The sequence below is a fragment of the Eptatretus burgeri genome, chromosome 3 (assembly GCF_056783735.1).
Source record: "Eptatretus burgeri isolate ZD-2024b chromosome 3, Ebu_testis_v1, whole genome shotgun sequence".
Taxonomy (NCBI): domain Eukaryota; kingdom Metazoa; phylum Chordata; class Myxini; order Myxiniformes; family Myxinidae; genus Eptatretus; species Eptatretus burgeri.
In genome coordinates, this window is record NC_140963.1 from 78488489 (window position 1) to 78511548 (window position 23060).

General features: G+C 46.3%; 1 protein-coding gene across 4 annotated transcripts in view; it reads right to left on the reverse strand.

Annotated features, from left to right (window-relative positions):
• OLA1 (Obg like ATPase 1) overlaps window positions 1–23060 on the reverse strand; it is a 104375-nt gene that overhangs the window by 75688 nt on the left and 5627 nt on the right. For all 4 annotated transcript variants that reach the window (XM_085874133.1, XM_085874129.1, XM_085874130.1 and 1 more), the window contains exons 3-4: window positions 9870–10013; window positions 7649–7776 (exon numbers count right to left, since the gene is read on the reverse strand). In XM_085874133.1, the coding sequence (XP_085730259.1) occupies window positions 7649–7776; window positions 9870–10013 (272 nt within the window). The remainder of the gene's footprint in view (window positions 1–7648; window positions 7777–9869; window positions 10014–23060) is intronic.

Here is a 23060-nt window from a genome sequence, read left to right on the forward strand (position 1 = left end):
CCCAAGCAAGCCAGCTATCCTCTTTCCCCAGAGCATCAACAATTCCCCCCTTTTTACCCCCCGCGCTGAGATAGTGCTAAAAGAGGGCCCCGTTCCCACCCCCACTCCAAGCAGCGCCAACGAAACCCGCGAAGGAGCGCGGAGTCGGGGCACTGCCAGTCCACCACATTTGCGGCTCATCACAAGACACGGGGAGAATAACCCGGTCTCGCGGCCCACAGGCCCCGTCTGTCCCCTTGTCTTTGAGGGTGGCCCTTTTCTTTTGCTTTTGAGTAAATGTGTTGTCGGCGCCGTCTGTAAAGTAAAACTGTGCAAGTGTTGCCGTGTGCTCGCGTAGTCGGTAGTAGATCTGCATTGTTGTGTTTCTTTTGTTACATCTGCTTTTGGTGCATAATTGTATATGTGTGCTCTCCCTGTGCCGCGGAATAAATGTGCCTCATGTTGAACTGTTTTTCCCGTTTCGCTTCGTCTTTTCTTTAATTGAATCTCCATCTTGCTTCACGTAAAGGGTTGGTAGTGGGTTTAATACGCCCGATAATTAATCGGAACTGTCGAGGCCGACGATAACACCGCTCGGTTATCCCGCTAGTACGGAACGGGTCGCTTAAGTGGCCCGTGTCTGGAGTCGACCTGCGGCGAGGTTCGATCGCCCGGTCTACCCTCCGCGTGGGTACTTAGGTAGGTCGAATTTGGCGAACAACCCTATCCCACGCGGGGGGCCGATTGGCATGATCGTGGTGAGGCCGAAAGGCCCACCCGTGACTAGCTCCCGGCGTTGGTCCGAGAGGGTCACGACAGAATTGTCCGTTCGGTGGGCGACGTGCCGCGATTCGAGTTATGTCGCCGTTCGCACGCCGGCGGGCGCGAATTCGCAACAATATCATGCATCGGACGATACTTGCGAAAGCCATAAAACAAATTTGACTTCAAAAATAATTTGTGGTTGAATTAAATGACCTAATATGCAAATCCTCTTCAAATTTCAAGTCCATTGAATGAAAATTACCAATTTTAGAAATCTGGCGTATGGTGACCTTTTGGCCGAAGTTGACCTCAAAAATAATTGGTGGTTGAATTCATTGAGCTGGTATGCAAACCCTGCCCAAATTTCTAGTCAATTGGATGAAAATTGAGGATTTTAGAAATACAACAAAGTTGTTTACCATAGGCCTATGTTGACCTTTTGACCTCAAAAAGAATAGGCCTCTTGCTTACAATGAGCTCGACCAGGTGGTGAAGTTTCGTGAGGATCGCTTTAAAATTGTGACCTGCAGACGAATGACTGGCGATTTTGAAAATGTCCTGTTTGTTGCACATTTTATTGCAAAGTTGTTGAGCAACACGGTAAAGATGAATTGCAGTAGCCGAAACATTCCCAATCTACAAACATTACCCTGAAGTTTGCGGAAAGAAAAAAAGAAGTCAAAGTGTAATTTGAACCAAACTTCGTATGCCATTCAAATTTACAGATTACGTGTAACTGAGATTTGCATCAACACTCATTTTGGGATCGAGCATCAACATTAATCCGATTTGTAATCAACAAGCGGCTTTTCCAGGAGGTAATTATAAATCGCGAATCATCTCATTGGCTCAACAATCATTTGAAGAACAGTTGTACACATCAACGGCTCAATAAGACTCGAAAGCATGCATTTCAATATCTTTCAACATGTTTAACAAACATGTCACTTGTCTTTCAAATCCCGCTCTTCCAGTGGAACATCTGAGAAGAGATGAACATGTGAAGGGGGGGGGGGGGTGAGATGGACAAACAGGATAGACTCCTTTATTCAAAGGCTCTTTAAAGTGCCAGAATGGTGCAAAGGAAACCCCAACGGAGTAGGAGAAACAAAGAGGGCTTTACAAATCATTCGTGCATCCGTAACAGCGGCACTGGGAGTCAAGAGGGCCCAAAATGCCGTTCAATAGTCGGCTGAAGGCAGCCAAAAGGCACAAGGAGACCAAAAGAAGCAAACCAAAGGCAGCGATCAAAACGCATGGCTTCCTCAGACCCTTATACTCCAATGCGATGACTTTACACCTTTTCTCACTTTGTGTGTTTGTTCGCAGTGCTACCTGAGCAAGAAAAATCAATTTAACAAAAAAAAACAAAAAAATATTGATCGAGGACATATGGAAAAGTTTCAACAAAGATCACCTGCAGGGAAGGACACAAGGAGATACCAAGGTACTTTTAAGTCAATAAACATTCGACAAATCAACAGACTGTATGGGATTCTGGGATCCCAGCATCATGATGGAAGCACTCAGAGGGTAACACCAAAGAAACAAACTCAAAAACACGACGCGATATGGTGCACAACGTGGGTGGGTTTCCAGGAGGTGCCATGTGGAGTCGTGTCGCAGAAAAATGCACACAGGAGGATCAGCCAGATAACTCCGGAAGCGGCAAACGACAAGTATCGCAGTCAATACACCGCCCATCAAGCGATACCCATCTGAAGGTAAAGCTGCCGCAAGGAGCAGAGTCGACACACAGGGCCCATGGTTATCGCGCACAGCACGTTCCACAAGAGTGGCAGGCGATGCTGTGCATGCTGGTTATCTGAACAGAGCGTCACTCTTTTCATCCCTCATTCCTCCCCTAAGATGGCCAACTCGAGTCAACAATCGACTAAAGAAAAAAAAAATTAAAGGAATGGAAACAGGAAAAATACAAAGAACAACCACGATGGCGATGTTGAAAAACAACCGAGATAAATAAGCAATTTTACGTGCGATTTCCTTGGAATTTTCAATTTTAACACCTTGCCAGGAAACAAAAGCAAACATCAGTTTAATATCATTAACACGCACATCCAATTTGATGAAATGATCCGAGATTGAGGAGTTTTGATCACAGAAATGTTCTGGATAAGCTTTGAGCTGTGGAACACGACTCAGCTGTTAAAACGTAATCCCTCAAATCAGTCAAAACACGGGAGAGAAAGTAAAGACGCGCCTGCATTATGGCTGCAAGGCAAAAGGCCTGGCCTGCAGCCAGGAATATCGTGCTTAACGAGTAAATGGCGCTAAATAGAGCTTTGAACCTATGTTTGTGGACACCCTTAATTGGCCACGTCGACTTGACCTTCCCATATCCCCGCGACTCGGCAGATGGGACCGAGCACATTTGATTCTTCAAGTCTTCCTTTAACAGCTCAATGCCTCCCCAAGCCCTGTGCCCACAATTAAAATAAAAAAGGTGAATTAATACAATTAAAAAAAAAAAAAACTGTTGCAGGACCGCTTGGTGAAACCGACCCCAACATTACATTCAGAACCAATTTCAGAGGTAGACCATCGTCGAGCTCAGTGTCCCTTTCACAATCACCAGCCACTTTCACCCCCTTCTCAAACTACCCTCCCTCCCGAGGCTCCAGCTCGCTTCTTTGCCACCATGGTGGGCCAAGCCATGTGGGAAATCAACAGCAATGCATCGAAAGGGGACAAGACAGAGGGCGAGCGGTCATAACCGCCCACCGGCTGCACACACCACCACATGCTGCAATCTGCTCACATCAAGCTCTGCGCCCACAATCAACCCACTCGTGATGCATGGAGATGCAAAATCCCTTATCGCCATGAAAGACAGCAAATCCTACTTATTCCCGAGGAGGTACATTAGTTTCCCACTTCATCGCGACATGGTCACACAAGATCAAAAACAAAACACAGCACAGCTGGTTCCTCAAGTCAATCATGGAAAATTGTACTTGTTAAAGAGGAAAAGCAGTGGGGAGCCGAGCCCAAGCTTGAGAGGAAAGTTGGGGAGGGACCAGAGCCCAAGCCCAAGAGCCGGGTTGGGGGGAACAAGCCAAAAGCTCGAGAGTCGGGTTTGGGGGACCGAGCCCGAGAGTCAGGTTGGGGGGGACCGAGCCCAAGTTCGAGAGTGAGGTTGGGGGGACCGAGCCCAAGCTTGAGAGTCAGGTTGGGGAGCCGAGCCCAAGCCCGAGAGCCAGGTTGGGGGGAGCCGAGCCCAAGCCCGAGAGCCAGGTTGGGGGGACCGAGCCCAAGCTCGAGAGTCAGGTTGGGGAGCCGACCCCAAGCCCGAGAGCCAGGTTGGGGGGACCGAGCCCAAGCTCGAGAGTCAGGTTGGGGAGCCGAGCCCAAGCCCGAGAGCCAGGTTGGGGGGGACCGAGCCCAAGCCCGAGAGTCAGGTTGGGGGGACCGAGCCCAAGCCCGAGAGTCAGGTTGGGGGGACCAAGCCCGAGTCAGGTTGGGGGGACCGAGCCCAAGCTCGAGAGTCAGGATGGGGGGACCGAGCCCAAGCTCAAGAGTCAGGTTGGGGGGACCGAGCCCCAGTACTGCTAAAATCCGTTTTCCGATGCATGTTCAAAATATAACATTAAATTGCTCCTCAGTCATAAACTGACGTTTATAGACAGCCAGACAAAGTGAACCAATTGCTGAACCCTGCTTTTCACGTCTCCTTTCATACGATGTACAAAATCCTTGCTTCAAGGAGTATGTAGTGAGAAATTTGTCCACCAAGCTTCACAGGCATCTGTGACTACCCCATTTAGGCTGCAATTCAAATAAGAGAACATCCAGCAGGAGGCCACGCACAATTTGAGGGTGAAATGCTCTGGCAATTGGGACACGCTCAGGTATTGTGCACTTAGTGTTGTGTCACAATGTAAAGATAAAAGTATAAGATGGAACAGCGAAGTGCACATCATCTATCTATAATTCCAGCAGTGTGTGTGTGTGTGTGTGTGTGTGTGTGTGTGTGTGTGTGTGTGTGTGTGTGTGTGTGTGTGTGTGTGTGTGTGTGTGTGTGTGTGTGTGTGTGTGTGTGTGTGTGTGTGTGTGTGTGTGTGTGACCGCTGTTTCTCGACAACCACTGGTCCGATCTAATTCAAACTTGCCAGCTATATTGCTGGGGACCTGAGGATGTGCCTTTTCAAGGTTTGATATTAATCGGACAAGTGCTTCCCAAGCTATGGCCATTTACTTACCAACCAATGACAAGACACGTTGCTGCGTAGGCATGGCCAATGCGCCATTTAGTTACCAATCACAGGACACGTTGCTGCGTAGGCGGGGCTGTTGGGGAAGAGATTCTCAGCCGCATTCCCCATTATGGGTCAAAACGTACGTACTTCGGGATGGTGATGACACTGTATTCTAATAATTTCTCGATTTCTTATGCGCATTTATAGATAAACACAATGCCCCAATCCAGTCGTCGTTTACGAGAGTGAAGGAACGGCCTGTGTGGTTGTTGTTTCTGGCACGCGGTTTGAAAGTTTATTTTATTTTTTTTTGCACGTACGGCCACACACGCACGGGCGCGTACTCGTGATCTTAAATCGCAGGACCATGCTGACGCAATAAATCCACAGTCTGGCCCGAGCCTTAAGGACCAGCATTTTCCCTTTTAACATAACCACATGAGGCTGTGGCTCAACTGCCTATGACGGTGTAATCCAAAACGACAGTTATGATTTGAGACCAAAGAAAAGCATAAAAACAACTTGTGAACCAAAAAACAATTTGTGTACACAATTATTATTGTATTTTAGTGCTTAACTATTGATAAATAAAAAAACCCACCGATGCAGCCCCAGTTGATAAAGTAATGGTGTCACTGGAGGGCGGGGGGGGGGGGGGGACTAAACCTTTCCTTTTCAATTAAATAATAATTCAATAGGAAACCGAAATATAGATTAAAAGAAAAATTCACCAAAAAGGCAATCGGGCATGTTTGAGTGCATCATGCTTGGGTTTGTGTCACACCTGTGGTCAAAGTAAGGATCAGGGTCAGGGTCACGGTCAGGGTCAGGGTCACAGTCAGGGTCAGGGTCAGGGTCAGCCCAGTATTTCCATCGAATCACAAAACTCTGAAATCTCACAGCTCGTATGTATTAGTGCCGTTTAAGATAAAGGTAACCGAGTTGGGAAGGAGGAGATCATGCTGACATGTTACGATCAAGTGGAGCCAAAGCGCATGATAAGTGGGACTTCAGAGCTCCGTTGAAAGGCAGGGGCAAGCAGATACGTATTGAGTGTTGAGGGAGAGGCGATTTAGGTGGCATCAACACGGCATTTAAAATAAAATAAAATAAAATAAAATAAAAACTTCTCAGCAATAGTGGAAACGTGAAAAAAAATTAATGGAACATCAAAGGGATAAAACCAATGAATACAATCTCTAAAATGGTGTATATTTGAGAGGCTCAGTGGGTGCGTGGGGAAAGCTTGTTGAATTATCTGAGCCGGTGTACGTTTGATCCAGATGGCTGCTCAACTGAGTAAGCAATGAGGAACCACCGAGCGTAATCCTTGCCTTGAAACTGCTTTGGCACAAGAGACACTCCATAAGCAGTGTACGGCGTGTATTGGGGGTTCGGGGAGAGGGGATATATCCGTGGAGGAAGAACTGTTTTCACCGAGAGAAAGTTTGCTGTTGGGTTTGTGCAAAGGACAATTGTAAGTTGGGGCGACGTTTTCATCAGGATTGCTCTCAGGATGATTATCCCATTTCAATAAAATGGCATCACATACCAAATATTTACATAAAGGACATTTGCATCACAAAGATCAAATGTCGAGCTTTATAAACGAACAAATATATTATTCCAGCATGCTTCATTGTAAACAGTTTTGTCCCTGCAGGCTGTAAATAAAAACGAAAAACAACGCGCCGACGTTGGACTCCAGGATGACAGGACATACCCTGAGAAGCGTAAATAGTGTCAAGCACCGCTCGCTAGCTCATATTGGACATAGACCTACTTGTAATACTTGATGCTAAAAGTAAAAAGCAATTCATTTTCAGCGTTATGGAGAGACTTGATTTACCACACTTTCCTTCGATATTCCCACCCTGCACCTCAACTAACCCTCCATTCAGCACATCCTTGCCCCTCCCGTAAACAGCCCCCCAACGCAGCCCTTGCCAGAAGTAGAAGGCAATTGGTGTAATCAGCATTGAGAAAGGGAGCAGAGTATCCCCACTCGCCTCAACGACAGCTCAGAGCCCACAAAGCTCAAGCCACAGATTGTGCTTTCTGCGAGCGCTTTGTTGGCCATGATCGATGGAGACAGGCCTGAATGACCGTTGCTTTCAAACAAATTAGGCCTGAAGTCAAATAGCCAGTCTCCGAGCAAGCGAAGTGTCACACTCGACCCGCACAATAAAGCCCTACCTTGTTGGTATCATGAGGCAGATTAACTTTATACAAGTCACAATTACCATAAACAGTAAGGATATAAGGATGCAAAATGGAAGAATAATAGGAAAGGTGAAGAGAACAACACAAGGGACAATCGTCCAAACAAATATGCTCGTGTTTTCATCAAACAACTCATTTGCCTTGTTGCACTCAATCTCCGAAATCATGCAATACCGCTCATATTTATATAGGATATCATTAAATTGCAAAAGAAATGGAGTCATTCAACGGTACAAGTTTACCAAGTGATTGTTACCATTCCCGATTAATTTTACTAGATAGAACACACTGCCCTTCCGAATTCCATCCTTCCTCCCACAATCAGTTCCCTCATTACAGCAGGAAAATGTGAAACAACGGTATGGCTGCATGGTGATGGAGATTTTCCTCACCTGGCACATCAGTGTTAATTCATTCTGTGCTCCACGGCCCAATTTAACACAGAAACAAACATGCAGACATACTTGTGAGGTGAAAGATTCCATCGCAGGCGCTGATGTGCGAGAGGAACGCATTCCCCAAGCCCTGGCCTTCGTGAGCTCCCTTAACTAGGCCAGCGATGTCAACCACATTCAGGAACGAAGGAACTTTGCTGGAGAAAGAAAATACAAAAAAATAAAAAAGCAAGCTCAATTACAAGCAATGTTAAAAGAGTCAAAAATAACAACAACAACAACAACAACAACAACAAGAAGAATTAGGATCGTAATCACAATAAATTTATCACCACCAAGTCAGTTAACACAAAGAGCGAGATATCAATGACAATAATTTTGAACCACAATGAACATGAGTAATGTACTGCATTTCAAAACTCAACAAAAACAATGAGAACTCCCAACGATACAACTGATACAAGTGCTTGAACTCCCAAGAAACAACAATGCCAACGCTTTGACCCTAAGAAGCCCAGCACTTTGACCCTTACACCCCAATAAACTTTAACAAACAAGCCCAGTGACGACGGCGCTCCGGCCCAACGGGCAGGCCGTGTGCCGAAGCCCACAGGCGGGCCATGCACCCAAGCCCCAAAGAGAACGGTGTGCTTCAGTCCAACAGATCTAATCTCACATCCAATCCTACAGTCAAGGATGTGACTGAAGGCGACGCGGCTACGGGCGCGACCTCTTCGGGGAAGATGATAAAGCAGCACCGAGAGTCACAAAGATGTTGATTTGAGATCGATTTATGCGAACTTTCCATCTCAGAGCCTATCCATGTCAGCTGAAAAGGCCAGCAGCATCAACTCGGCCTGGGTGATCAGAAGCATAAGTAGCATCTATAAAATTGCGTAATTAACCAATAGTTGCTTTCATTACGCACATTAAAGCCCACCGACGTATCCAGGAAAGCCAAAGCAACCAGTGTGTCAAAGGACACTCTTACAGGAGCTATATAGTGGCTGTCATCGGGGTGACCAGGAATGTTGTTTCTACGAGTGGAAACACTGCAGAGTAGCATTATCTGCACACAGATGGCAATTAGTGGCAATCTAAATTGTACACAGTCCTGTGATCAGCCCACTTTGGGAATACCGCATTGCATAAAATTACCTGAACAAAGGAATGGTGCAGCTGTTGGCAGGTTCTCAATGCAAAATCATTTACCATGTACAAGGCATTCACAAAGCTTCTTAAAGCTGAGCACCAAGATCCAGGTCACTCACGGGCCGCTTGCTTGAGCACGACGTTTGCATGGCTATTCTTCATGGTTTCCATTACTTCATTTGCACTTCGTCAAATCCATTTCACCAATTTGGATTTCCACTTTAAAATTGCGAAAGCTCACTGGGCTCGTTTGAGCACGCTTGGCATTGTACCCGCAAGCGAAGATGTAATGTTTGGGGTATTTCGCACCTATCCATGCATTTCGGTCAAGCAGAAGCATGAAGGTTGGCGTGGCATTACTGGGAATTAACACATCGGCATGACATAAAATACAAAATAATAAATAAAACACACAAGTAAAACACACAGCAAAGCATGTGACACATGGCACCCAAGGGGTTCGGAATAAGCAATCCACTCAGGACGACTTGGTAAGCAATTCTGCGAAACAGTCCTTAAGGGGAACCTCGACCCGCGACACCGACAGGAATCAGAAGAATTTATAGTATCGTGCCTGTGCCGAGAATGTGAATGATCGCGGGCAAGAACAAGCTGGGGAGGGGGGGTGTAGTGGGGGGGACAATGTATAAACACCCACTACGTATAAACATAAACATCCTTCTTTAGTTTCACATTTAGAATTTGGTTTTTTTTTTTCCAAAACGCTCTTCTGTCAGTCCTTCTTGATTAAATCCAAAGACTTATCTCCAGAATCAAATGAGTCCTTTTCTCCACATTTTGGAAGTGAAGCTTGAAATTACAAGGTGTAGAAGTTTCCATAAATGGTTGATGACGGATTCATGATGATGAGCAAGAATGATTAAATATCCAAGGGCATTTACGCCGCCGTACGTCACCAAGCAAGTATCGCGATTTAAACGGCCGTGAGCAATTTGACACATTCAGCGTAATGTTGCTAAAATGCCGGCAAAGAAAACAACTCGACAATGATTACGAGCGGAGCGAGAACGAGCCGTCAGGGGCTGCTCCTAGCCTCTCACCCGCACAGACCGATGTCTAAATGGCAAGCGTATACACTCGTAAGAATATGAAAATATGTGGCCAACAATGCCTTCACCTGACGGGTGTGTGGAATTTGCAGAGGAAATCATAGCGCTCGTCGGGGACGGGGACGCGACTCTCGTTCGGGTCAATGGTGCAGAAGGGGAAATTCTCAGAACTTGCCTGGCTCTTCGTTAGAACGTTGAAGAACGTGGACTTGCTGCAAGAGTTGAAAATAAGCTTTAGAGAATGCAGTTCACATCACAAAGATGAACAAGATGCCTAATGTATTTGTCACATAAGTTAAAAAAGTGTAAAATATTCAAAATACACTATTCGTGTGAAAAACAACCGCATTGAAGCTGAGAGATGCAAGTCGGAAAATGAGACGTTCGTGACAGTACGGCGACACGGGCACTGCCACCGACTCGAGATTAAAATAAAAATATTGTGAAAACAACTCCAATTGCTGGAGAAAAATATTGCCACAAGGAAGTCGGCAAACTGGGATGAACTCAGGTGATAGAAAGGCCTGGTATTTCCACATTACCGTTTTCCCAACGGACCTTAGGAAGAATGACTTTCCGCAACAAATCTCGTCCTCTCGAGAGCATTTGCATCTTTGAAAATGCTGCTCGAGCTCCAAAATGCTGGGATTGCTCCATTTATCGTGGAGGTCAAAAACGAGTCCATGATCCAATAATCAGCATTAATGAATTCCCACTATTGTGGTCGACATACCATACAATTACAATTATAACAGTACAGTGTACAATGAAAATATCGTATTGTTCATCCTGCAAGCATTGAAAAGGAATAAAAGATAGCAGGAATCAATTAGGAACCATGTTTGAGGACAAAAATCTACTCATCCCAGTCTTTCTGATATCTCAATAGTTTCATTACACAGCCCCCAATGGAAATCATCAATTAAGGTGTGTGACCAGTCATGGTCTTGGTTGTTGGTAATAGTGTGACATCACCACCCTACACCACCAACTAAACCAGCCATGTTGCTCCTATTCCAATATGCGACTCCATATGATTGTGTATCGTCGGTGACTTTGTACAACTCCAACAGTTTACAGCCCAATGTAAAAATGAAGAACGAGTATTGCTGTTGAAGGATAGTGTTGACCTGGGTTGGCAGAGAGGTAGAACAAGAAAAAAAAGCAATCAGACATTGCAGACCCTCACCAGGACTTGCTTTGGCATGCTGTGTGGCGTTTGTGTAGTTTTGTGTGGCGTTTGTGTACTGGTGTGTTACGTAATTAATAAGAGACATAATTAGAACTGCCACTTTATAAATGTTGGCAGTGATGACTGGTTCAGCCATTTCAGAGATTGCTGAAGGATTTTTTTTTAACAATATGGCTTCCGAATCACGTGACCGATGACATCATTGAAAAAATTTTGGGGACCATTTTATCCCGAGATGACCCAAAAAATGTTCATACTGATCGGATGTAGCGTTCTACATATACAATTATGACGTCATAATGAAGGCACCTATGACAACATTGAAAAAAAAAAATCACTCATCCCACATGGAGTATTTGCGATGTGCCAAGTTTCAATTTTGTCCTTGGTGGGGTTTCAGAGATAGACGTCCAAAGTTTTTCTGTTTTTCCAACATGGTTGGCACACCACGTGACCTATGACGTCACAATTATCATTAAAACATTCTACATGAGTCGTCGCACTAATAGTGAAAATTTGGCCTCAATCCGACAAGCGGTTGCAGAGAAAAACACAAAAGTTCTGTGCAGTCAAACAAACAGAGACAGACAGACAGACAGAGACAGACAGACAGACAAACCAACGGACCCGAGTGCGATATCCTCTCCTTCAACGAGGGCAATCAACAGGACGTTTATTAAGGCATACCAACGCCATGGGAAGCAAAGAGGAGCTTACGTTTGTCATTAACCTTTGGTCGGAGCAACAACCACAACCACCCAACACAAATCACCACCAACTAATCACTCAATGCCAACAAAAAACACCACAGACCAATGTAGTCACCACCAACCAACAACACTACCAGGAACGAGCACCACCACAAACTACCAGCAACCAGATGACCAGCACCAACATCCAATGCCAAAACTCACCAATAACCAACACCACTGCCACTGCCACGACCCCGACCGCAAACGAGCAACGATCACTACAAACCATGAACAAATAACAGCACCACCACCAACGATGAACATCTAATGCCACAAACACCCAAGATCACCAATACCAACGCAAACTTCAACCAACACCAACTACAATAGATACCAACGCTGACAATGAAACCGACAAGACAGCAACCAACAACCACCACCAACCAATGCCACCACTACAGCAGCACCGCCATCGCCACCAAAACGCCGCCACCACCACCAGCAACAAACAACGGCAACTCCGCCGCCACAGGCAACAAACCGGCAACGCCGCCGCCACAGGCAACAAACAACGGCATCGCCACAGCCACCGGCAACAAACAACGGCACCGCCGCCACAGGCAACAAACAACGGCACCGCCACAGCCAGCGGCAACAAACAACCGCACCGCCACAGCCAGCGACAACAAACAACGGTACCGGCACCTCCACCGTCAACAAACAACGGCACCGCCGCCGCCACAGGCAACAAACAACGGCACCGCCGCCGCCACAGGCAACAAACAACGGCACCGCCGCCGCCACAGGCAACAAACAACGGCACCGCCGCCGCCACAGGCAACAAACAACGGCACCGCCGCCGCCACAGGCAACAAACAACGGCACCGCCGCCGCCACAGGCAACAAACAACGGCACCGCCGCCGCCACAGGCAACAAACAACGGCACCGCCGCCGCCACAGGCAACAAACAACGGCACCGCCGCCGCCACAGGCAACAAACAACGGCACCGCCGCCGCCACAGGCAACAAACAACGGCACCGCCGCCGCCACAGGCAACAAACAACGGCACCGCCGCCGCCACAGGCAACAAACAACGGCACCGCCGCCGCCACAGGCAACAAACAACGGCACCGCCGCCGCCACAGGCAACAAACAACGGCACCGCCGCCGCCACAGGCAACAAACAACGGCACCGCCGCCGCCACAGGCAACAAACAACGGCACCGCCGCCGCCACAGGCAACAAACAACGGCACCGCCGCCGCCACAGGTAACAAACAACGGCACCGCCGCCGCCACAGGCAACAAACAACGGCACCGCCGCCGCCACAGGCAACAAACAACGGCACCGCCGCCGCCACAGGCAACAAACAACGGCACCGCCGCCGCCACAGGCAACAAACAACGGCACCGCCGCCGCCACAGGCAACAAACAACGGCACCGCCGCCGCCACAGGCAACAAACAACGGCACCGCCGCCGCCACAGGCAACAAACAACGGCACCGCCGCCGCCACAGGCAACAAACAACGGCACCGCCGCCGCCACAGGCAACAAACCGGCAACGCCGCCGCCACAGGCAACAAACAACGGCACCGCCGCCGCCACAGGCAACAAACAACGGCACCGCCGCCGCCACAGGCAACAAACAACGGCAACGCCGCCGCCACAGGCAACAAACCGGCAACGCCGCCGCCACAGGCAACAAACCGGCAACGCCGCCGCCACAGGCAACAAACAACGGCACCGCCACAGCCACCGGCAACAAACAAAGGCAGCGCCACCGGCAACAAACAACGGCACCACCACCAGCAACAAACGACGACACCCCCAACAACCAACATCTACCACCACCAATCATCAATCACCAGAAATAACCAATGCCGCCACCACCTCCTCCTATTACTACATCGCAAACTACTACTAAAACACCAACGACTGTAACACCACCACCAGCAGTAGCAATTACATCATCAACACAAATAAGCTGAAACAAGAAAACATCACAAGTTGGTCTGAAAAGTGTAATCCGAAAAAAGATTTTATTTTGTCCGGTCCGTCCGGTCCGGTGGGCGACGTGCCGCGATTCGAGTTACGTGGCCGATCGCACGCCGGCGGGCGCGAATCCGCAACAATATTGTTACGGTTGTGGAAATTCGCATTCCACCATAAAGAGTCCTCAGGTGAGATATCTCGATAAGTCCATGTGTAGTTAGCCCAAACCCGTTGTATAGAGGGAATTTATGTGATCCATCCGGGCTGCGACGCTTTGAGTTAGCCATTTTGCTGTTCTATCTTTTATTTCAAACAAATAGCATCTCAACAACCACGCCATCCCCACTACAACCACGCCACCTCCACCACCTACGCTACCACATCTTCGCCACTCGCCATTCAATAAGCCCCGTGCGTTTACGATCTCCGCGGAAAAACAAAAACCACCAATGATGCTCGGGGGTTTTTCCCGCCTGTTTCTCCCGTCTAAATTCTCCGCGCTCGGTGTGGTGGAAGTGCGATCCGAGCCGGGGGTCAAAGGTGAGAAAAGGTGGGGGCCTCTTTTTGGGGGAATAATTCCCTGGCCCTGAGCCAAAACTGACTCCCCCGGCCCCCGCACGGGGCGGGGTGGAGGGAGAGCAACAGGGCACGCCCCCCTCCGAGAGGCTTCTCCAAGAAGCTCGAAGGGAGGCGGGGCCGAAAACGGGGCGGAGCGAAGGGCGGAGCCCTGCGCTACAAAAGGAGGACAGCACGGACCTTGAGTAGTTGTCTTCGAGGCTTCCTGTCTCCTTGTCTTTGAGAGTTTCTGTGTTCTTCGGGTTGTTTGAGCTTCTGGGCTGGACGTCGTCGTCTTCTTGGCGCTGCTTGTCTTGTCGGGGGAAGAGGTCCTGCGCTCGCGGCTTGGCGAGCGGCCTGTCAACGGAGGCACGGACGGGAGACGCGGCAGCGCCGGTTGTGAGGTGGACCTGCGCCTCTGGACGAGGAGTGCCAGAGAGGGTTCGCCGGCCGCGAGAGACGTCGGGGCCAGGCGCGACCACACTGACGGTCGTGGGAGAGGGACTCACCAGCCACGAAAAAGGAAGCCACGACTTCTTTCTTTTTCCCTTGTTTTTTGTGTAAATGCTTGTGGTGGCGCCGTCTGTTAAGTGAAACTGCGTAAGTGTTGCCGTGTGTCGGTCTTCGTCGGTAGTATCTCTCTTTTACTGTTTTCTTTCTGTGCTTGAATATGTGCCGTTTATTATTGTTGCTGTGACTGAATATACGTGCTTGTTTGTATCCGTGTGTCGCGCAATAAAATGCTTGCTTGTTGAACTGTTCCCGCTCTGCTTCGTCTCCTTTCTTTTTATTGACTCTCCATCCTGCTACGCGTAAGAGATTGGTAGTGGGTGTAAGTTCCCGGGAACTAATCGGAACCGTCGAGGTCGACGATAACTCCGCTCGGTTATCTCTGCAGTACGGAACGAACCGCTTCAGCGGTTCGTGTCCGAAGTCAACCTGCGGCGAGGTACGATCGCCCGATTAACCATCCGCGTAGGTACTTAGGTAGGTCGAGTTTGGCGAACAACCCTATCCTACGCGGGTGGCCGATTGGCACGATTGTGGTGAGGTCGAAAGACCCACTCGTGACTAGCTCCCGGCGTTGTTCCGAGAGGGTCACGACAGAATCGTCCGTCCGGTGGGCGACGTGCCGCGATTCGAGTTACGTGGCCGATCGCACGCCGGCGGGCGCGAATTCGCAACAATATGTATATCATTCCTACAAAAAACAGATGGTGAACGTACCAGTCTTTAAACATGTTGTGAAACAGGAGTTTCAACTGGGACGTTGCACACCAAAGCATGTACGAGTCAAAAGCAAATGTTCACAACTTCCCTTTGTAGTGTCATTCATTTTGGGCAATCATCACAACAATGTGGAATCAGCTGTGTTAAGTATCCTATATTTGCTAACACAGTATCCTTCACCAAGCAATGCAGACTAACATTGCTAAAGGCCCGGTCACACCTTGACGTTTTAGCCAACGTATGCCGATTTTTGAATTTTTTTTCTAAAACGCTGGCACACGTTGAATACGTTATGGGTAAGTTTTGATAACATTGAGAGCACGCTGGCATACGTCGTAGTACATTGCCATACGTCGTTGTACGTTGGCTTTAAACGTTGTACTTTTCGGTTGTCCTCAAATTTTTTCATGCTTGAAATTTCACGACGTATGCCGACGTATGACTCACACGTTCCGCTACGCTGGCCACAAGTTGTAGGCACGGTCTGCGATCATTGACAGACGTCAACACACGCTACTTGTAAGTTAATCACAAGTTGAGACACGCCGAGGTAATGTTTAGAGTACCCGAAACTTATTTCCTACCTATGATTAACGTGTTGTTGGCACGTTACGCGATCGTTGCCACACGTCGACAGACGTTACTTTTAAGTTACTCATAGGCTGAAAGACGTCGGTATAATGGATCGTCCTTGCGTCAGCGTCCACGTCCACGGCCAGGACACTTATTTGCAGCATTCTTCAAACTTTTCTTCGGCATGACGAGGATGTTCACACTTCGATGTCCAGCTTGGCTATGATTCCAATTGTCCATCGGCAGCATCTATTTAAAATAGTCGAGTTTGAGCGTTTTAACACGTTCAGAAGAAACGTTTCAAATTTCCAAACCCCAGCGTCAAAAAAACAAAAAAAACAAAAAAAAAAAAAACAAAGGCGAGTGACAGCAATTTAAATCGTTCATTGTAAACAATGAAACCAGCTGAGTGGTACCGTTTAAAAGTCGTTGAGTGTAAAAAAAATCCAATTGTTGAGCGCAAGCGTCTACTTTCAATAGTGGAGATGCAGCCATTTAAATCGTTGAGTGGCAGCCTATGAACCTACCTGTAGACACGCGGACGCAAGGACGATCCATCATAACCCACACCCTCCCCCTCACACCCACCTACTACTGCCAACATGAACAAACTACTACTAATACTAATACTAATACTAATACTAATACTGATACTGATACTGATACTGCTGACATGGACATCGACTCAAAAAGGACTCGAAAACACTGTTGGGTTCCCCTTTTATGAACACCATTTTTATATACCAATTCCCAAAATCGCTGGGAACACGTCTTTATATGACAGTTGTAAGCTAGAAACACATTCATTTTTTTTTTTTGTCGACCGGAAGACGTCATTGGAATACGTCTACATACGTTGATGTGTGTTGGGACTACGTAAAGAATTGGTTAAAAGCACGTCAAACATAAGTTAGAAATAAGTTTCGCGTAAAAAAGACATTACCGCGACGTGTTTCGACTTATGAGTAGCTTATAAGTAGCCTTTGTGGACGTGTGTAAGCGTCCACATATCGTGTGTAAAACTTATCCTCATCGCATGCGAACGTGTGTCATACGCCGAGTACGTCGTAAAATTTTGAACATGTTCAAAATTTTTTGACGTACTCTACTTACTACGATGTACGATAGCGTGCTTTAGCGTTCTACTCGCGCATACCAAACTTACCATACCGTATTCGACGTGCCCCAACGTTTTAGACACTTTTTGTTACGTCGGCATACGCTGACAAGATCGCCAAGGTGTGACCGCGATTTTGACCCTTCCATTTCTACGGGAGTTATGATTCGAATCGTTGTGAGTCAGCCTTTTAATAGGCTACGTCACGACATCGTCGGCGATGCGTGCAACGCGCTATGCCTGAGTTAGACTATCGTTGGGCATCGGTTGTGTAGGCCGACAACAGGTTCAGCATTCGTTGGCATAAGTTATCTATAACACAACGAAACGTTCTGTGTAGTTACCAATGCGTTATACATAAGACCAAGTCGCTATGAATACGTCCGAATCTTTAAAAAAAAAAACATCAAAAGTTCAACGTAAGCCAGCGTTTTACATAAATTTTAACACGTTGCCATCGCTGGCTAAAACGTCAAGGTGTGACCGGGCCTTAAAGGAATTTAAATACAGTGCCATCATTCACAGTTAGTCATTCAAACAAACTCGGCAGCAACGATAAAGGAGTACAAATGGGAATTCATTTATTTATTTCTCCACAGGCGCTACTACACTCAAATCTAAAAAGTACCAAAAACCTGAAACTTACTGTATTTTTCAGACCAACTTAAACATTGCATCCTTGAGTGCATTGACAAGGTCAGCGAACTCGTGTTGAATTGTTCAGTTCGACATGCTTACCCTTTACAGTTCTGCAAAGTCTGTCGGAGTTGGAATCCAAGATTTCCTGTTGCTTCAGCTTTACCTGCAAGGTGGGTCAGCCGATTCCTCAAAGCTTCCTATGTGAATGTGGACCCTTCTCTTCTTCGATTTTACTTCAATCTCATTAACCACCACTATATGTTTTGGGAGGCTGCTGCTCCGTTGCTCTTTGCCACTTTAGCTCATGAATGCAAATGGGATAAATGCTTGTGGTTTGTCCCAAAGGCCGACAACAGCAACTCTTCTAACAGCTTAACATGAAGAATAACTCATGCTCACTGCACAAATGTAATCACAGATGAGTCTCTGTGCCATGAATGGGTTCACTTCAACAACTTGTAGGTTTACAGGAAAACATTCAAATGGGGCATGTGCGGGACAAAACAAACATGTTTGAACAGAATCAAAAGTTAATAGTTTTCAGAATCATTGGTCATTTTCACATGATAAAACTTGTTGACGCTGCTGGATATCTGCTCAAAATCTAACGGCTATTCTGCAACCTTCACACCATGGAAATCTGTTGTTTTTATCTCACATGGAACGTAGTTCCAGGGAGTTTATGGGATGGCATGTCGTCCATCCACAAATACTTTCAAATTCTTCTCTGAGACTACACGAACAAACTTTGGTACATACGTGGTAATGAATGTTGTGGTAGAGTTTCATCAAAATTGTATAAGACATTAAAAAAAAAAAAAAATTCAGGCCCAAAGGGGGTCTGTGGGTGTTGCCCCCACAAAATAGGCATTTGCTTTCTTCTCAGAAACTACACATGCAATTCTGATTAAATTTGACAACAACCTTTATGCCCCATGAAGCCCCAAACTTGTTCACAGCATCAAGGGAAAATAAATAAATAATAAATAAATTGGGGGTCTGAGGGGGTCTACGGAGGGAGTTTACGAAAAGGATTGTCCCCCTAAAGAGGTATTTGCTTTCTTCTCAAAAACGACACACAATTTCGTTGAAGCTTGACCACAACCTTCATCACCAGTGATGTAACAAAGTTTGTTCACAACATTAAAAGCAAATCCATCAGTATTTACTTTCTTCTCAGTTACATATTTTATGGGTCATCTACACCGACCAGTGGTTCCATGGTTATCGTATACAGCCGCTACCACGTGAGCACCCAGGGCTATTGCCCCTATGTTTATTTAAATCAAGTATTATAATTATTGAAACAATCACATTATTATCAAGTCAATATGTGCACCGGCCGGCATGTGTTCAATGGATAACTTCTAGAAAAGTGTGTGAACTTGTGCCACAAGAAAATTGAGACCATTCCTCGATGAATTACAGGAGTTGGAGTTCATACACCTTTTTAAGCAAAAGGTGATTCAAGTTTTTACCTCTGCCACCAAAGGTGAAGAGCTGGTTATGTTTTCACCCCTTGCTGTCTGTTTGTGTGCAAGATGTCTCAAAAAGTTGCAGATGGATCCGGATGAAACTTGGTGGACAGGTTGGGTGTGTGATAAGGACGAATTGATTCGATGTTGGTGAAGATCCGAATCCGGATCTGGATACGATAATTATTTAATTTTTAAAGTGATTCTTCACTATTGAGAGACGGGGCGCAAAAACGATATAGTACTGTATAGCATGATATTTCAAAAATTTATTGGGCCAGATATGCTCTCGTGGATCAGGCATTATGTGGCGGAGGTATGTGCTCTACTGAGTACCCTTCTAGTGTTTTTTCTCCAACTGCAGATACAACAACATATAGGGTGAGTATTCAAGTATTCCTAATTTGCTTGATATTTTTAAAGTTTCCCATAAATCTCTCGAGGGACACTTGTTAGAAACATGAGAAGCTGCATGTGTCTTTGGCATACAAATTCTGTTGCCAGTTCAGTTTCAACTCTTTGGAACGCCAAGCAAGCTGTGTGACTCATTCACAAAATAACAATGCCAAACATATGCTGTCGTGTATCCCATATGGGAGAGAGAGAGATAAAGGAGAGAGAGAGAGAGAGAGAGAGAGATAAAGGAGAGAGAGAGAGAGAGAGAGATAAAGGAGAGAGAGAGAGAGAGAGATAAAGGAGAGAGAGAGAGAGAGAGAGAGAGATAAAGGAGAGAGAGAGAGAGAGAGAGAGAGATAAAGGAGAGAGAGAGAGAGAGAGAGATAAAGGAGAGAGAGAGAGAGAGAGAGATAAAGGAGAGAGAGAGAGAGAGAGAGATAAAGAGAGAGAGAGAGAGAGAGAGATAAAGGAGAGAGAGAGAGAGAGAGAGATAAAGGAGAGAGAGAGAGAGAGAGAGATAAAGGAGAGAGAGAGAGAGAGAGAGAAAAAGGAGAGAGAGAGACAGAGAGAGATAAAGGAGAGAGAGACAGAGAGAGATAAAGGAGAGAGAGAGAGAGAGAGATAAAGGAGACAGAGAGAGAGAGAGGTAAAGGAGAGAGAGAGAGAGAGAGAGATAAAGGAGAGAGAGAGAGAGAGAGATAAAGGAGAGAGAGAGAGAGAGATAAAGGAGAGAGAGAGAGAGAGAGATAAAGGAGAGAGAGAGAGAGAGATAAAGGAGAGAGAGAGAGAGATAAAGGAGAGAGAGAGAGAGAGATAAAGGAGAGAGAGAGAGAGAGATAAAGGAGAGAGAGAGAGAAAGAGAGAGAGAGAGAGAGAGAGAGAGATAAAGGAGAGAGAGAGAGAGAGAGATAAAGGAGAGAGAGAGAGAGAGAGATAAAGGAGAGAGAGAGAGAGAGAGATAAAGGAGAGAGAGAGAGAGAGATAAAGGAGAGAGAGAGAGAGAGATAAAGGAGAGAGAGAGAGAGAGATAAAGGAGAGAGAGAGAGAGAGATAAAGGAGAGAGAGAGAGAGAGAGATAAGGAGAGAGAGAGAGAGAGAGATAAAGGAGAGAGAGAGAGAGAGATAAAGGAGAGAGAGAGAGAGAGAGATAAAGGAGAGAGAGAGAGAGAGATAAAGGAGAGAGAGAGAGAGAGATAAAGGAGAGAGAGAGAGAGAGATATAAAGGAGAGAGAGAGAGAGATATAAAGGAGAGAGAGAGAGAGAGATATAAAGAAGAGAGAGAGAGAGAGAGAAAAAAGAGAGAGAGAGAGAGACAGATAAAGGAGAGAGAGAGAGAGAGAGATAAAGGAGAGAGAGAGAGAGAGAGATAAAGGAGAGAGAGAGAGAGAGAGATAAAGGAGAGAGAGAGAGAGAGATAAAGGAGAGAGAGAGAGAGAGATAAAGGAGAGAGAGAGAGAGAGATAAAGGAGAGAGAGAGAGAGAGAGATAAAGGAGAGAGAGAGAGAGAGATAAAGGAGAGAGAGAGAGAGAGATAAAGGAGAGAGAGAGAGAGAGATAAAGGAGAGAGAGAGAGAGAGAGATAAAGAAGAGAGAGAGACAGAGAAAAACGAGAGAGAGAGAGAGAGACAAAAGAAAGAGAGAGAGAGAGATAAAGGAGAGAGAGAGAGAGAGATAAAGGAGAGAGAGAGAGAGAGATAAAGGAGAGAGAGAGAGAGAGAGATAAAGGAGAGAGAGAGAGAGAGAGAGATAAAGGAGAGAGAGAGAGAGAGAGAGATAAAGGAGAGAGAGAGAGAGATAAAGGAGAGAGAGAGAGAGAGAGATAAAGGAGAGAGAGAGAGAGAGATAAAGGAGAGAGAGAGAGAGAGAGATAAAGGAGAGAGAGAGAGAGAGAGATAAAGGAGAGAGAGAGAGAGAGATATAAAGGAGAGAGAGAGAGAGAGATAAAGGAGAGAGAGAGAGAGAGATAAAGGACAGAGAGAGAGAGAGATAAAGGAGAGAGAGAGAGAGAGATAAAGGAGAGAGAGAGAGAGAGATAAAGGAGAGAGAGAGAGAGAGAGATAAAGGAGAGAGAGAGAGAGAGAGATAAAGGAGAGAGAGAGAGAGAGATAAAGGAGAGAGAGAGAGAGAGAGATAAAGGAGAGAGAGAGAGAGATAAAGGAGAGAGAGAGAGAGAGATAAAGGAGAGAGAGAGAGAGAGATAAAGGAGAGAGAGAGAGAGAGATAAAGGAGAGAGAGAGAGAGAGATAAAGGAGAGAGAGAGAGAGAGATAAAGGAGAGAGAGAGAGAGAGATAAAGGAGAGAGAGAGAGAGAGATAAAGGAGAGAGAGAGAGAGAGATAAAGGAGAGAGAGAGAGAGAGATAAAGGAGAGAGAGAGAGAGAGATAAAGGAGAGAGAGAGAGAGAGATAAAGGAGAGAGAGAGAGAGAGATAAAGGAGAGAGAGAGAGAGAGATAAAGGAGAGAGAGAGAGAGAGATAAAGGAGAGAGAGAGAGAGAGATAAAGGAGAGAGAGAGAGAGAGATAAAGGAGAGAGAGAGAGAGAGATAAAGGAGAGAGAGAGAGAGAGATAAAGGAGAGAGAGAGAGAGAGATAAAGGAGAGAGAGAGAGAGAGATAAAGGAGAGAGAGAGAGAGAGATAAAGGAGAGAGAGAGAGAGAGATAAAGGAGAGAGAGAGAGAGAGAGATAAAGGAGAGAGAGAGAGAGAGATAAAGGAGAGAGAGAGAGAGATAAAGGAGAGAGAGAGAGAGAGATAAAGGAGAGAGAGAGAGAGAGATAAAGGAGAGAGAGAGAGAGAGATAAAGGAGAGAGAGAGAGAGAGATAAAGGAGAGAGAGAGAGAGAGATAAAGGAGAGAGAGAGAGAGAGATAAAGGAGAGAGAGAGAGAGAGATAAAGGAGAGAGAGAGAGAGAGATAAAGGAGAGAGAGAGAGAGAGATAAAGGAGAGAGAGAGAGAGAGATAAAGGAGAGAGAGAGAGAGAGATAAAGGAGAGAGAGAGAGAGAGATAAAAGAGAGAGAGAGAGAGAGATAAAGGAGAGAGAGAGAGAGAGATAAAGGAGAGAGAGAGAGAGAGATAAAGGAGAGAGAGAGAGAGATAAAGGAGAGAGAGAGAGAGATAAAGGAGAGAGAGAGAGAGATAAAGGAGAGAGAGAGAGAGAGATAAAGGAGAGAGAGAGAGAGATAAAGGAGAGAGAGAGAGAGATAAAGGAGAGAGAGAGAGAGATAAAGGAGAGAGAGAGAGAGATAAAGGAGAGAGAGAGAGAGATAAAGGAGAGAGAGAGAGAGATAAAGGAGAGAGAGAGAGAGATAAAGGAGAGAGAGAGAGATAAAGGAGAGAGAGAGATAAAGGAGAGAGAGAGATAAAGGAGAGAGAGAGATAAAGGAGAGAGAGAGATAA